The sequence below is a fragment of the Thermobia domestica genome, chromosome 16 (assembly GCF_964235325.1).
Source record: "Thermobia domestica chromosome 16, izTheDome1.hap1.1, whole genome shotgun sequence".
Taxonomy (NCBI): domain Eukaryota; kingdom Metazoa; phylum Arthropoda; class Insecta; order Zygentoma; family Lepismatidae; genus Thermobia; species Thermobia domestica.
In genome coordinates, this window is record NC_137469.1 from 62,904,213 (window position 1) to 62,921,673 (window position 17,461).

The 17,461-nt window shown below is 35.7% G+C and overlaps 1 protein-coding gene across 1 annotated transcript in view; it reads left to right on the forward strand.

Moving 5' to 3' along the window:
• Nucleotides 1–2,107: 2,107 nt before the first annotated feature.
• Nucleotides 2,108–17,461, forward strand: part of LOC145673102 (transmembrane protein adipocyte-associated 1 homolog) — a 56,863-nt gene continuing 41,509 nt past the window's right edge. The window contains exons 1-2 of the mRNA XM_081742467.1: nucleotides 2,108–2,389; nucleotides 11,974–12,334. Of these exons, the coding sequence (XP_081598593.1) occupies nucleotides 12,189–12,334 (146 nt within the window). The 5' untranslated portion in view covers nucleotides 2,108–2,389; nucleotides 11,974–12,188. The remainder of the gene's footprint in view (nucleotides 2,390–11,973; nucleotides 12,335–17,461) is intronic.

Here is a 17,461-nt window from a genome sequence, read left to right on the forward strand (position 1 = left end):
AGGGCAAACGATTCAGGATTAGAAAAAAAAATCTTTACAAGGAATGCAAGTGTAAAACGTGAGGCAAAAATTATTCAACGTGCTGCTTTTTAGGGGAGAGTCGGGTAGTATCGTCATAGATAGCTTTGTTACAATTATTTGATAAGTATTTGGCGGAATATAAATTGGTAATACATTTCTGAAATCTTTATTCCTTGCTGAACAATTACATTATACCACGAACTTACAACATACAATAACGAAGTAATAATGCACATTTTTTCTGAAACATTAAATTTGCACTACATGAAACATTGGATGCCTATATCGGGCACCATGACACACTCACATTTTCATGAGAACTTCACCTTACTTACATGTTTTACCTTACTTACACACATCACAAAAAAAAAAAAAATAAATAAATAAATAAATAAAGAATCTCCTCCAAGATCGGCACAATTTTCGTGGGCCCATCGATAGCAAAAGTTGCAATGAATCCAGACTTCCAGGAAATTTTCTCCACAGACCAAACATACAGTATTTTCTTCACTGTTAGATTTAAAAACAATGATTTATTTGCAGGTGAAAAAGACTCACCATTTTCCATGTCAGATTTTCGTTTAAGTCTGCTTTTCTCGCCGAGGTTATACCACTTTTAGCTGTTGTAGCCATGCGTCTCCTTCTTTCTTCTAGTTTGTTTTTATAGGGACTTGAAGTGAGAATTTCCCTATGTTCTCCACGTCGTTTCCTCACGTTCAATATTTCTTTTTTGTCACCTGGAAGTGGAGATATTTCTTCTAGACAAGATCTAGAGATTTGACGAGATGTACTAGGCCCAGACGTTGAAGGGATATCTGAGACATCTACATCGGCCTGTGTTGCTTCAGTATGATGATGTCTTGGCGGTGTGCTGGCGGATTGGGATTGACGTGGATGATCATTTTCTGCTTCTGTCATATCACGATCAAAATCAAAGTCCACTTTTGACGACATCTATGGCTAACTTCATATTCTCTTCCTCTTGTTTTCCCCATGTTTAGCTGAAAAATAAAAAACACCATAAGCATTGGCGCCAAAATTCTCTCATCGGTGTGTTCGGTACTGGCTGTCAATGCCTTGTCCGATACTACCCGACTGACATAGACCAAGAAAATATCTTGCCAAGTCAAATGAAGTAAAATTACACGAACATTACTTCATGTACATATTCGCAAGATGACATTACGTTGTTAAAATATGTTTATGCGATTATCTACTTACCCAGCTGTACGCTACAGTTTCACAAATTTAACTTCGGCACCGGAAAATCACAACGAAAACACTTACGATGTTGCTGCTTCCAAACGACGCACTCAACTTATCCACAATGGCGTCAAATACTTTGTCTCGTTTGAGGCTACGAACACATGATAGGCAGTGTTGACAGTTGTAGCCCAATTATCAGAAACGAATATCGTCCGATACTATACGACTCTCCCCTAATTCTGCAGAATTATAATTTGTACACTAATGCGTATCCAGTTTTGCTACTAGCATACAAATTTCTGTTGACTTTGCCCGTAGCCGGGTAATATGTGAAAGAAGTTTTTCAAAATTGAAATATATTTTTAAAAAAGTTAAGGAGTGTCATGTCTCAGGAATATTTGGAAACATTTATGTTGATGTCTATTAGAAAGGACTTATTAAAGAATATTTCGAATGAAAAAGTGATAGACCTTGTAGCATCAAAAAGCAATAGGGCCTATATCTACTAAAACATCTGTTAATTTTGTAATATAGTATACGTATTCCTTGAATTTTGTGTAATACTTTGAACAATTCAGAATGATATGCTGATAAAAGAATATAAGGTTTTAATTGCGCAACTTGATTTGTGACATTGAAATGCTAGTGGCCCTTATGGGGGGAAAGCGCCCGCGTACCCCTAATGATGTCTATCCGCCTCTGTGCGGTACTCTCACTTCAAACCCCGAAACAAATCTTTGTATTAAAATATTAAAAGCAATGTTTTTTTTTTCAATTACAATTTTGATTTAACGTTATCGAAGTAAATAACTTACTTCTGCTTCATTATTCTCATCTTACGTCATATATCACTTGCCGAATGACTCATTAGGAAAGAATAAACTCACTACCATTTCTTTGAAGTTCTCTCTACAGTCATTTGTCCATATTCCGCTTTTCTGCTTTCTCTTTTTATTGAAGTGACATCTTTACAGCTGTTAAAGTGAAGGCTGCAATGGAGTGTACTGATTATTCGTAATTGTGATTAAATTATTGTTAGTATTGTGAAGAACATAATCTCAGGTAGAAAACAGATAAACTTATATTTTTGTTTCGAAGTATGCTGAGTATTCAAACAATAAAAGGAAAGAGAGAAAAAAGCTTCGAATTGATCGAAACTCAGGTACGTATCCTTCGTTTCTTTTTGGTTGGAACAAACAATGACAAAAATATATTCAGTTATGTTAAGTTTCTTTGCGATATGAGACAGAGTGCATCAAAGTGAAATATTTACAAATGTGTTTTGTATACAATTATATTATAGGTATTGTTCTAAAGGAATTAAATCGTAAGATAAATTAATAAGCACTTTGTCAATTGTTTGTTAGTGAGAAATAAAGAGAACGAGACGAATGTCAGATTGGTATACGTGATGTATTTAGTTATTTCTATGGACACTAATATTGAAACATTTCTGTTACCTGTATTCCTGGGTGCAGATTCACTTTAGGAAGGCTTTACCGTTATGGGTATAAAAACAGCATGCGGACATATGCCACAAAACCACAGTGCAAGAAACAAACCTGTGCTAGGTAGCTGCTAAAAGGCATGAATTGTATCCAACCTACGTAAGAGTAGGGCGGAAGTGGTGGGTCTACATGGTTGTGCGTCAGTAGGGAGAGGGTGCGTCAGCAATGGCGGGTATCCTTGTAAGCAAGTAGAATAGTGGGAAAACTGTGTTCCTCATGTTAGTACATGCCTTACGTATCGGAGAGCTTTATCGTTATTGTTCATGATTTAACACGCTGTAGTGACACAGGAATTGAATTCATCATGAATTATTTATTGACTATTACGTAGTAGAAAGCATACATGTGGATTACGTTTCTTCACATTATCGGGGATGTTGGAGGCAAGATACCCCACATATTTTGGTTACTTATGACGGCATTTATTGTGAAATCTGTCGCCCGTCTCGTTTTCGGCCACAGCTATGAAAATTTAAAAATCAAAATTTTTACTTTAATCTACTTTATCAAATCTTAATACTCAATTCACATAGTAATGCTGAGCGAGTGAAGGCGGGTTAGTAGCTAGGTTGGTTATGCTACTTACCGTTACATTGAAAAGTATAACTTTATGCACTTTCTTTGCAGTTATATCCTTATCACATTTTTTGCAATTTAATTTTCGATTTTTTAAAGGATGACTTTCACTAACTTTTAATAGATTTTCTTTATTATCACCTTATTGTTTCACAAACTGTAGTACTGTTACCTCACATCCAGGGCTGCGTGTCTGTATACCTGCAGCCATGTTTCCAATACAAAATATTCATTACATTCCCACTATCCTACCATGCGATAACCTTGCGCCAAGTAGTTCCCTCCGCTTGCCAAATAGTTCCATGTTTAAAACCGCTTATATAAAAGAAATAAACACAACTTTCACTCTTCTTATATATTATCACGCACACAAACAAGCAGATTATTCATATCTTCCCTGTACATTTTCAAAATTTTGCTAGAAACGGGCAATCAACTTTGGAACTTAACCCCTTATGACGGTTTTTGAAGTAACATTAAATATTTGTTCTGGAAATTTAACAAATATATGGTCACCTAAAATATCATGGGGATGACATTTAGTCTCTCTCCCAACTCGTTTCAAGGCTCCAGAACCAAGTACTGGTACCTTGTTTTTGTCTAAATTGTGATAAAGCTGAAAAAAAAAAAAAACGATCCCGGCGTGGCTTCTAACCCTCTTCGATCGCTCAGCTATATTTTGTGAAGAAGTAACGCTGGAGATCTTATGTGTGCAAGATTGAAGGAGAAACTAAAAGATACTCTCCCATGGCACCAAAACATTAACATGCATGGAGTAAACTTACAAATACATTTTATTTGGCTTAATTTCTGTTTACTCCCACCAGCTGTTCAACATGACAGTAATGATTTATGAATAGGTTAGGCAAAATTAGAATACGTTAGGCTGCGTTTGGTTTCGTTCACTAAGTACATTGATTTGGCGCGGCGGAGCTTACCGAAAATTAACCCTTTTATTTTGCCAAAATTATTTTGATACACTGGAATTGGCCATTATTAATTGTAATTTATCGCTGAATTAACCGAGCGAAGTAGCTCAAGTGGTAGAGCGTTAGCTTCGCATTCGGGAGGTCGCGGGTTCGATTCCCGCTGCCGACCATCCTGACAGGTTTTCCAGGGTTTCCCTCAGTCCTACTAAGCAAATGCCGGAATGGTGCCTACTAAGCAGGCCCTGGCCTATACCTTCCCAATTCCTCTCCACTGTTGTTTTTGTTCGATATCCATTATAAAATGGCCTCTGAGCTGTATGTGGTGATTGTTAAATAAATAAATAATAAAAAAGTATCTTATGAAATTGGAAGTTGCAGTTATATAGATCCAGTTGTAATGAATGGATACCTAACGTAATGTTCTAATACAGAGATAAGCCAGGCAAGACTAACCGATTTTTACACATAATCTTCTCGGGGCCCTTTTCAGTTGTCTAGTGGAAAGGAAGCGAGCGCCTTTAGTTCACGGGTATCCTGGCTCGATTTTCAGTGGGAGAGTCTTGAAATTTGAACACATTTCGGTAGCTAGTTAGAGTTCCACCCTTGTTAAAGGGGTCCACGTTGCAAATAGTCTCAGTGCTGAGAAGAGACGTTAAACTTTATCAAACAAATTCTTGGAGAGTTAACTTGCTAAAACATGAGCGTGATAAGGCCAAGAATTAAGCATGTTTACCTTAAATTATTACACAGCAGCATTCTGAGCAGGAAACAGGTATTTTCAAATGCTTAATGTAGGGTCAGTGAGGGTAATTATGATACAGATTTCACAACTTTACACGTTAGTCAGCCTACATTAGCTTTGAAAGGAGTTAACCTAGGCAGCAATTTATGGTGCCAATAAAGTAACAATTTGCTTCCAAGAAATTTCCTTTCATCTCATAAATTGATGAGTAAATGTCAAATTTGTGCTATCTTATAATTTCCCTCCAAAATGGTAATTATGAGACACCTGTTGTTCCTAGCTTTCTGTATATGGAGTAGTTCAATTGTGAGACAAAGAAGTTTTCGTTATTTTGTGTTTATTACATAAAGTTATACAAATATTTGGCTCTTACAAGAAAATAACAAAGAAAGTGAAAATAGCTACTCTGTGTTATTGTAACATCTTTGTGAGTTGACTATAATAGGCTAATAGGCTATGTTAGATAGTTTCAGGCTTATGAACAGGTTATAAAATATGGCAAAGAGCCTATTCGGTTGCAATGATGTGAACAGACTTTGGGAGAGATGGTTGAAATTCAGCGCAAATGCTGAAGGGACTATGTTGATTCTATATTAGAAAACCAAATTGTCCTAAATGGATGGAACATAGTCGAAAATTGGATGAAACATTAACATTAATGTCTTGTGGAAAATCAATGAAAAATAATTCCTCCACTTATCTCAAAAACCGAAAGAGGGAGATGGCTGAAATTGAGCTCAAATATAGAAGAGGCTATATACTATATAGTATATAGATACTATATTCCAAAACCAAATTTCCTACAATGCATAAAACATAGACAAAAGCTGCACAAATTATTAACGTTAATGTCAATCTAAAATCAAAAACAAACAAATAATTCCTCTAGTTACCTCAAAAAAATCAAAAATGGGAGATGGCTGAAATTCAGCTCAAATGTGGAAGAAGAGGCTATGTAGATTCTGTATTTCAAAATCAAATTGTCATAAAATGGATGGAATGTAGTCAAAAAATGCACAAAACATTAACATTAGTGTCAATGGAAAATCAATTCAAAATAATTCCTCCACTTACCTCAAAAACCAAAATAGGGAGTTGGCTAAAATTCAGCTCAAATATAGAACAGACTATGCAGATTCTACATTCAAAAAAGAAATCGTCCTAAAATGGATGAAACATAGCAAAAGATCACGAAACATGAACATTGAAGTATATGAAAAATCAATGAAAAAACCGAAGTCGTCCACGTATCTGAAGAGCTACAGTATAATAAGCAGATGGCTAATTGAAAACTTATTGCAAAAACATAATGCAGAGCTTAAAAACAATGTATAGCACGTAAGGTAAATATGGATGAAACATTGTCTAAAATCAAATTTGAGTAAAATAAATAAAGTATATGCAGCTTCTTCGAATTACTCAGGGCGCACCACGCGGTTGTTACGTCCTTGAAATACCTCACATTTGGATTTGGAATGTCCAGACTCGATTTAGAAAGCAAGGTGACTTTTGACCTAATTACCTGACACAGTCTGGTCCATATGGCAAACCGGATAGGTCCCTGTTTACTCAAGGGTCCCGCCTTTACAGTGCCTCTTATACCTTCTGCTCAAACCACAGATCCATTTTAATATTGCATTTTTTCTTTTTTTCTGTTCGGATTCTGAGTAAAGCTCTGTAACAAAGCAAGAAGAAGGCACCAAACCGTGTGTTGATAAGAGGACAGTGATGAGAGGTAAAAAGGCGTAGTCGTTAGTTCTGCAGATACACTACTCGTGGATTTATGACTGATTGAATACTACAAACCTTGTTTTATTCCATTTCACCTACTTTGTTCCCTTCGTCTTCCCCCCCCCCCCTCAGTCTTTTCTCTTTCTCAACGTCCTGATCGTAATGACTAGCACTTACGTCATACATCGGCCAGAGTTAAAAATGGCTGATTTACACAGTACGGTTTTATCATTGAAACATCATGCAATAGTATTTACAAAGGGTACTAGGAAAGTTTTGCAATACGACACAGTTATGTGTTCCAGGAGTGTGCTTCCTGGTGCATGCTGGGACATGTTCATACTTGCACAGTAACCGCTGCGCCAAATCGATAATAGGCTGAGTTATTCTTAGCATTGATAGTCTAAAGTGCTTGCTATGGCATCTTGGTCACGAAATGAGGTACAAGCTGTTTCGCGGTATGACTTCAAGCGTGGTTTATACGTAGACCATTGCTTAGAAGAAATTACTCTTGCACTGGGTGATGTCTGTCCACATCGTACAACTATATTCAGGTGGTATAGAGAATTTCAAAGGGAAATTTCACTATGGAGGATCAGTTGCGGAGGAAAACATTACTTCTGTTAGGAAAATGTTTGACGTAGTCAGGCGAGTACCTACCAGCAGATTGGGAATACCTCAGAGCTGAATGCACCAACAATTCGTTGGATTCTGCATAATCATTTGCACGTAAAGAAATTTTGCTGTCTCTGGGTGTCGCATAGTCTGACTCAAGAGCAGATGACATGACATGTGACATGGTGCCGGGAGATGCTGCAAATGTTTAATAAGGGACAGTCTCGATATGTGAACAACATCGCGACAAGTGACGAGACCTGGTTGTACTATTATGATATGCCGACTAAGACTCAGAACAAAATTTTAATCTTTGATGATGAGGATGCACCGGTAACTGTCAGAAAATCTCGATCACTAAAGAAAAATTGATAGGTGTATTTTTTCAAATCGAGTGAAATTGTAGAGCGTGTCGTTTTGAACGCAAAAGACACAGTCACAAGTAAGTGGTACACGAACAGTGCCTGTCTAAAGTTATCTAATCTATGAAGAACTTACTACAAATTCAAGAATGGACATCTGGTTCCTCCATCATGACAATGCTCCATGTCACCATGCGAAAGCCTACACTACAGGACTGAAACTCTTGTAGTGGAATATTTAACCACTACAGGACTGAAACTCCTTGAGGACACTCCTTACAGTCCAGATCTTGCTCCCTGCTACTTTGCACTGTTCCCGTACGTGAAAACAAAGCTGAAAGGGATGCGGTTTTCCAGTGATGATCTTCTGAGAGCTTGGGACAACGAGTGTGCCTTACTCTGTAGTGAAACTTGGCAGATCTGGTTTAACGGGTGGAAATTATTTTTAAAAAAATTAAATAAATAAAACTGTATTGCAAAACTTTTTCCTCGTACCCTTTGTACTCTGATATAATCTATAAAAGTATGGCAGATATACAGGTTGTGCTTAAAATGTTGGCTGCCATGTGTATGATTCCCATACACACAAATATATATTGCACTTTTTCATTTTCGATCTGTACTACATACAAAGAAGTCAAAATTTAATATCCATGCCGCGTGTATGCGAAACCATACACAAAGAAAATTATACATTTATGGGGTTAAAACAAAGGCGAAAACAAAATATTAGTGGCGGATTGTTGCCTATGGCGCACAGATGAGAAAAGTCAAAATATATCGTGGTGGTCAACTTATTAAAGGTTCTTGTATGTATATATTTATTCTTTTCGGCAGAAAGTACATAGTACATATGTTCTTGCATATTGCAGTAAGTGTCAAAGGTGCGAAAGCTGCAAATATGTTCATACACAGAAGTAGTTGTAGTTTTCGAGTTTCATTATGTAACTGAATTTACGTAAGTCGGAAAGAGAGAGAGAGAGAGGGGGGGGGGGGAAGAAGGTTACTGTATTATAGAACTCATTACCTTGTAGCATTTATCCTTTTATTAGGGAACTGATTTTGAATGTGGTAATATTGCCTGAGAAATAGTTGTATGAGCTAAACTTTAAATTTCTGTAAAATTACATATATACAGAGTGAGGCATATAAAAGTACCACCTGAAATACCGAAGAAACGCTAATGATATACGGTTTGCTTTGAAAAGCAATATCAAATGGGACTCGTCATACCGAGGTATAGCATGGTAGAAAAATATCGACAAATGGGACAACACGGACGAAGTTATTTTTTTGTAATGGAAAATTTGACTTTTTCCCAAAAGTCTTTATTTCGAAAAAAACTGCTTAAATAAGTACCTCATCCAATTCAGCGTCTTACTCAGTCACACAGATGGATTACAGTAGATGTAAAGATCATACGTCGTTTACAGCAATTTGATATCTCAAACCGTTCTTGAAATATGGTGAAAATTGTAAAAGTTCACAACACTGCTTAAAATCATATTTCTACATGTTATTGTATTACACCTACCAAAAAGTGTTGTTAAGGTATAGAAGTAAAGTAAAGCAAGAATTATTTTTAAAAAGTTTCTACAAATAACACTATTTAAAGCAATATAGCAATCTTTACCATTATTTATATATATTGCTCTTTACCATTATATATATCAGAACGGTTCAAGCTATTAAAATTTCGTTAAACGGTATTATGGTCTTTGGTCAACATACATCTCTTTGACACCGATTTGCAAATATCATAACACAACCGAGGATTATCATCCAATCTCTCGAATGATTGTTCGATTAACTTTTTCAAATGATCCAAATCCTTCGGTTGCACGGAAAACACCTCGTTTTTGACAATAACTTACATGGAGAAGTCGCATGATGTGAGGATACATGAACAGGTTAGCCAATATATTTTTTCACGACGACCAATGCATTCATCGAAATTCCTCACAACGATACCAAAGTGATGTGGTGCTTCATCGTGTTGTCACGTGAACTGAATGTTTTCGTAAGAAGGGTTATTTTCAAGTTTTGACATGACAGCTTCCTGCAACATCTGAAGGTTTGTGTCACTGGTAACAATTCCTTTAAAAAAAAAAAAAAAAAAAAAAAGTATTATGACACTATCACTCTAAATACCACTCCAAACAGTGACACAAGAGACGTTTAACTCTTCTATCACAATTTCATGTGCATTGCATCACTCCAATAAACACAATTGTGTCAATTTGAGCGACCTTTTCCAGAAGTCTGACAGCTTTGTTCCGAAATGAGAAACTACTCAAAAGACTCAAAACGCTGGTCCAGATCACATTCGTGCAAAGCATGCATAAACTTTGGCTGGTAACGTTTCATTTTCAAATCCTTTAACATATTCCTTAAAGAGGTACGTGTCTCTCGCACGTGTACGCACCGTTTTGGCTCTCTCTCAGAGCAACAAATTCACATTGTTTTCATTTCGTATACTTCGTGGTAGATTATACGCAGAACAGGTAGCCTCAAACATACAGGTTCGGTTTGTTATGGCTTGACGTGATGGTGGATCCACGCATAGAAATCGTCTTCTGAGTCTGCTGTCAACACATTGGTGTTTTTGTTGTTATTGTGTTTCTCCAAAGCTTGTAACCCGAAAACACTTTTTCTGTTTGGTTGTTTGCTAATGTGCGATTCATTTCAACACCTGTCCTACTCGGCACAACTTCATTTAGTGAAGAACTCGTAAACAAAAGTGTATGAAAACATGGTTAGTAGTCCCAGTCACACTAAGAGAGACGGTAATGTTACTTGTAGTAAAAAGAAAGAAAAGAAGTCGCTTATTTCTTTTCTTTCCATACATATAGATACATAAGTATGATATTCGGCAAGACGACGAAATGGAAGTACATCAAGTAAACCCCACATACGGCATGTGGTATATTGGTATTCGTCCATTGATACCTGTATAACGCGACATACAAACGAACTCGCAAGTATACAATCTTTTATCTAGTGGAAAGTGTACTTCTGGAAGGCAAATTAACCATAAGTTGGGGTATTAAAGCCATGAGATACAGGATTGAGCATAAATTTTCATCTTTCGATAAAAGTCGTTCGAATCCGTTTTCAGTTTTTTAAATCCATCCTTCTAAGTCTGTGATGAAGTCGAAAGAATGAAAAATCGCCAAAATATGAAATACAAAAATTGAAAATAAAACACCTTAAGTGGTAAATATGTACAGGGCACAGGGAACACATATTTGAAGTTTTCTGTAAGTGTTAGAAGCACACTAGTTCTCACATATCGTAGATACGATAGTGTTTCTTCTTTGCCTAACTTTAAGTTAGAATTTATTGTTCTGATATACGACGACTCAAATGTATTCCTTTCAGTTGGAAATAACGTTTAGTGTAGTGTTCAATAATGGTCTCCATCATTTTATATTTATAGATTTCATATATGTACTCGAACAAGGTACCAATATGTCACCATCTTTAGTACCTGTAATATGTTTGATAATTTGGTCCCAATATCCCTATTGAGCTGCTGTGTCGAACTCCCTCATGCCTAAACTGTTAATGTACGCGCCTTTGACGTGGGAGACACGAGTTCGATTTCCGGCGAGAGGTCATGTTTGGAACCTCCGTTGAGCTGTAGGTTCACACCTCATACAGCCTCGCTGCTGAAAAGGACGCTAAACTCAAATCTATAAATCGAGGAGTAGCTGTGTCTTTCGCACTTAACTTCTTAACTCCGGAATGAATGTCGATCAGAACGTCATACTTAATTATCGCTTACTAATGGTTCACAATACATTTCAAGTGAGTGCTTAATCTTCACTGTCCACAGTGCTTCAAAGATCTCATCTAGTTATCTTGGTTACACAGTATGTAAGAAGATTAGGCATTTATTAAGATTTCTGCAATTACAGAACATTTTCAAATACAACTTATGTATTTATCAATATTTTATTTTTATTATTTTTTTTTTTTTAATGAGTCGTATACTCTTAGTAGCACATTTTAACTCTGCATAAGGTTGCAGCAGTATGGGAGCAAAGGGCATGATGATTTGGTTTCAAATTGAGTCAAGTTGAAATATGGAAAAATGAACATTTTAAAGATTTATATTTAAGGTTTTTCTTTTCAATTTTGAATTATTTGTTATTATAATTACTGTTATTATTATAGTGGAAGTAATAATAATGGTGATGAACATGCCAACTGAATAATTCATGTAAACGAAAAGATAATTGCAAACTTCTTTTTATTTTTAATAAATAACTTCTTTTCAGGTATAACTTAACTGCAATGACGCACTTCCAGTTGTGAAGATTTATTATTGTTTAAGAAGTTTATATGGAACAAAGGATGATTTGTTCTTCTAAACTGCCTAATGCAATGGAAGTCGACTCAGTTGTGCCAAAGTGTAACTTGTAGATAACTAAACGTTTGCACATGGTAATTGCAACTGCGTGAGACTGGATTGGTGTTGCATTACACCACTCTGATGTTGGGGGTCGGGAGTAGCGATATGTCCGAGGCCACTGATGTGCCATCAGTACCAGTTGAACCTAACTCCACTCAGCCGTATACTCCTATTGAGGAGGAACCGTTCTGCAAAAGGATTCTCTATATAGAGATAGCAAATTCCAGGTAAGATTTTCGTATGCTGGTGTGCTAATTTTAAGTGTGTCACTGAAATCTAATTGAAAAGCTGCATAAGGTATCTACATTACAGGAAGGTTACATCAAAAATCATTACAGCTGTTTTGTTTCATGAAAATGGGAAATAAATAAGAAATTCTTAAGTTTGCAAATGCAAGGTTAGTACATATGTAAACGTTACATGTAGGGAATTGGATGGACCCATATATTCCTATCAGGATATAATACGAGAAAAATGAATACAACGAATTGGTTGTTTCATACGTGTATTCCACGCAATGGCTCTACAATTTTGGTATGAGGTCGAAATCGCAAAGTGATAAGTTTGGTGAATATGTATAAATTTGCAGCCCATGCCTCGAGTACTTCCTATCTTTATCACGTTAGAAGATTCTGCGCACACGCTCGTATATCCTGATGGGGATATGTATGTTCATTCAAGTCCTTGTATGAAACGTTTACACATATACCAACTTTCCATTTTCGTTAAAAAAAATAAATAAATAAAAAAAAAAAGCGGTAACCCTCGTATATGAATAAATGAAAATAATTGCTATTTACATGCTCGTGTAAGAACTTATAGATACTAATATTTAGCGATATTTTACCTTTAAATACGTGTTAATTAAAAAGAAAAGGCCAAACATTTTTGTCTTCCTCGGGACTTTGGGGTGGAGGCTCGGGGACTTGTATCATATCTGACGGAACAATAACATTTTACTGTCACTAGCACTGCACAGATTAGGAATATATTTTCCCATTTAAAGTTACAGATTGCAAATTACCGTTCTTAATTCCTTAGAAGTACCCTATTTTCGTGTAATATTAAAACGTAATATGCACTTCGTGACACTTTTCTGAACTGTGATTATAACAGTTACTTAATACTTGAAAACATGTCATTTTAAGATGTTACGTATTACCAAATTTGGAATATCCAGTTCCAAACAAACGAAATGTATTACTAAATGATTCTTCTTCGCATTTTCCTGAATGTTTTCGGATTCCGTTTTTGTTACATATGCTCTGTTCTGAGAAAAGTCTTCTTGTTAGCTTTCCCGATCATTGATAGTTTTGATGTAGATCGAAACTGTTCTTTTTTTCCTTTCATGTAATTTTACCGATTTCATTCCTTAGTACTACTTCCGTGGAGCTTTCAATACTTCACCGCCAAATATTAATATGCATCAATTTATTTCATTTTGTTAACATATAGATACAGTGAAAGCATTAGATAAAATCACTGAGCTTTAGGGCTACAGTGCCCACAATGGCTCATTATTATCGGAGTGTGGAAAACAGCCTTCGTAAAATCTTTGCAACACATATGACTGGTATTTACATATGCTTATTATAAGTAAGAGTTATACAATCCTTCTTAGACATAAGGTTAAGGGCTATCATGTACACGGAGAAACTCCTTTTCTCTGTCTAGCCCTCCCTCTGCTCCTCCTCTGTTAAAACAGTGTTATTTTCTACGAAAATTTACATTTTTAGTTCGAATACTTATCTTTTTATATCTACTAAACATACGTGAATGAAACTTTGCAGATACGTACATATGTTCCATTTTGGTAGTACATATGTTCCAGTACCTGAACAGGGTCCACTAGGGGTGTCAAGATTGATCAATAACATGCACTTCTGGCAATTTTCACTGAACGCATGTAACATGAACCAAGTGTGGTTTCATTCGAAAACTTGATTCATTGTAAAGGCAATGACGTACGAAGTATTAATCTGAAGTAATGTGGGTATGATCAGGAGTCTCGTAAGTTTTTTTTTTTTTTTTTTTTTTTCACTCCCTTTCTTTCTTCAACAATTTTACACTACATTTTTGGTTCGAAAATATTATCTATCTCCATACCTATTACCAATATTTCAATGGTTCGAAAAAGTCTCGGGGAAGACCACGTGTTATTTTGAGAGACTGGTTAAGAGTTGAGACGGATTTTAATTTTCTTGAAAATGCGTTATTTTTTTCTTTCTTCAAATTTTGCATTCGGGAGGCATATCGGTAGTATCATTCGAAGGCCTGATTCATTCCAACAATAATGATGTACGAATTATGAATTTGAGGTAATTGTGATAGGAGCAACGGATTCCTAAGTGCGTCTTAAGATTTCTTTTAAAGAACGTGGTTTTATAAGGGATAGAGCTGAAAAAGAGGAAAGAAAGAAAATAAAGTAAAGGTAGAATAAAGCTTTCGGTCGTGTGTCACTCTTTGTCTAAATAGACCTTTAGTGCGGAAGAACGAGTAACGAGATCAGTGTCGAAGAACGGTTACAAAAGAGAGAGAAAACATGAATAGGAGACGGCATGAAAAAATAGGCAGTCTCCAGAAGGTAACTGCTGCATAGAGAAATATATGACAACAACGAATAGATAGTAAAAATGAAAGGTATCAGTCGAGCTCTTAAATTCTGTTGTGATAATTTTACATTGAAACACTTGGGATCAGTTGACAATCATCATCAAGCAATTTTTAGGATATTAAATTAAAAATTATTTTTAAATATTTGGATAAATTAGGACCTTTCTAAGAAATCATAATTAAGTTTTTTGTAAGTTTCAGTTTGCAGTTTAAGAATTTCGACAGATGAATATTATTAGCTATCGTAAAGATATATATTTTTTTAAATGGCTATATTAAGATAATTAGAGTATGAGCAGGAGCATCGTAAAGTTTGTTTTTCTTTCTTTCTTCAACAATTTCGCACTACATTTCATAATCGTTATTCCTGAAAGGTTGCTAGACATAATACACTGAATTCTTGCTATGACATGAAAACAAAATGCTGTTTGAACTTATATCCAGAAGGTGTCAGTTTTGCCGCCGTATGATTTTGAAAAAAAGTTAATTGTTTTGTGTTGTCTAAGTATTCTGATTAAAGGCAGTCTATAACCTATTTATCTAGTGTGGTTATGCAGGACACAAGGCTGTAAAGCAAGCTAAGGTGGCCTAAGGCTCACAAGTAGTATTATCTATGAAAGCATAAAAAATTATTTTCCTCCAAGTTTTATTTTCATTCTTCACCAGACATATCCCTTCATAGAGTGAAGAATGATTTGAGTACGTCAAAATGTAAATACATGTATACATTTAAATATTTAATTTAATATTAGATTTTAGCTTAATATAAAACTCGGCTTGTAATTACTCTAGTTTACAACACTCACGGCGTTTAAATATAAAATAGATAATGTACTTCTCGCGAGTATTAACATTTACGATTTAATTTCAGATGTCCAAAGGTGGAGACATTTTTTTATATACTAATATTACTATTGAACTTGAAAGATGCCCTTTCTCTGAATTCAAAGAAATGCTCAACTGTCGTAATAAACCTGATGTCTTATCTTTTTATAAAGACAGGATGTCTGTTGTAAATATTTACAGCAATTCTTCTTCTTCTTCTTCTTCTTCTTATTATTATTATTATTAGTGAAGAAAGAGTTGAATCTTTCCAGGTAATGTTTTTTCAAATATGTTTTCTCCGACTATAAGTCAGATGAAAATATTAATTCCCATGCTGCATTATTATTTCAGGGAGACGGGAGATATCTGAACATATATATAGTGGTTATATAGAGACGGAGCTATGAATGAAGGCCTATGATTGGCTGAGGAGGGAAACAACTGGCTTTTGATTGACTGTTGTGGTTACGAAAGGGTTGTTATTGAACACCTGTTTTTTGTTCCTGAAAAGGACCGACAAGATAAGACTGAGTTGAAAACCATTCTCTCAATTGAGATCATTGCTTTCATTTGAGATGGCTATGGCTTTATTATTCTGTCCCAGATCTAAACTATTCTCTGCTAGTCCTGACTTTTCGGGTTGCTATTAATAAAATCTGATGTAGTTGTTGTGTTTTTTGCATCGTTGTTCTATGGTGCACCTGGTTTGCCCTATGTATGATATACCACATTCATAAGGGGTACGATATATTCCAAAAGTGCGCAGGTATAAATTGTCCTTCACTTGTTTGAGCAACGATCTTATGTTGGGTAGAGGTTTGTAAATAACTCATACTATGTCTTGCAAGTATTCTGTCACCGAAGGTATGGCCAATTAAAGGTAATGCAGTAGGGGAGAAATAGTCCTCACTCTTTAACTTTTCCGATCACCTTGTATTGGGAAGTAACTTCCCTTTTTATGGCCATATTGATATCTGTAAGACCGTAACCATTTTCTTTTAGCGTCAAACGAAGATGACTGAATTCCTTCTGTAAATTTTCGTGGTCACTTAGTAAGACTGCTGTATGGGCCAAGTTTTTAGCACTGTAAGACGTTGTGACTTGTCATGACGGCTGCTGGCATTGAGATGAAAGTCCCTGTGTGTCGGCTTCTTATATATACTGTGTCCTAATGTTCCGCCAGATTTACGGCAAATAGAAATGTCAAGAAAAGGAAGGCATCCATTCCGCTCCAACCAATTCCATGGTGAATTTGATCTGAGGCTCGCGGCTTTGAGATTTTCCGGAAGATATGTAATATTTTAAATCTATGTAACCGGATAGCAAAAGTATCATCTATGTACCTAAAAAGGCTTAAGAGCTGGTGCATCAAGAGCTTCATGTTCAAAGAATTCCACGTTGGAATGGAATGGCTGGAGAGAGAGGAGACCCCCTCCCCATGCCTACTGCATTCGTTTCTTCATAGCAACATACATCATACAAAAAGTACGTGGAGATGAATTTATGGTAAAATAGGTCGGTTAGTTACAGTGTAGTAATAGACAGGTGTATTATTATTATTTTGAAACGTAAGATTAGACAAGGTGAAGATTAGACATTTATCTTGTAATATAATCAGTACAAGCGAATACCTAAATTAGGCAAAGATTGCTTGTATCTGTAAATTTTTTGTAACAGATATTCTTATTTCATACACATAAGTGCATATCTTAATTACATTCAGAAGAGCTTCGCAAATTGTAAAGTACATGAAAGTAGGAAAATACTTCCGTTTATATTTTTTAAATAATCCAGTATTACTAACTTACTCCACGGCTTATAAAACCCATTAGTTGATCGTTGCAAATTAGTTTTGTTTTCGTATAAACGCATTAGGTTTGAGGAAGTGCTGCACTGTGTTAAAGTATCCGCTATAC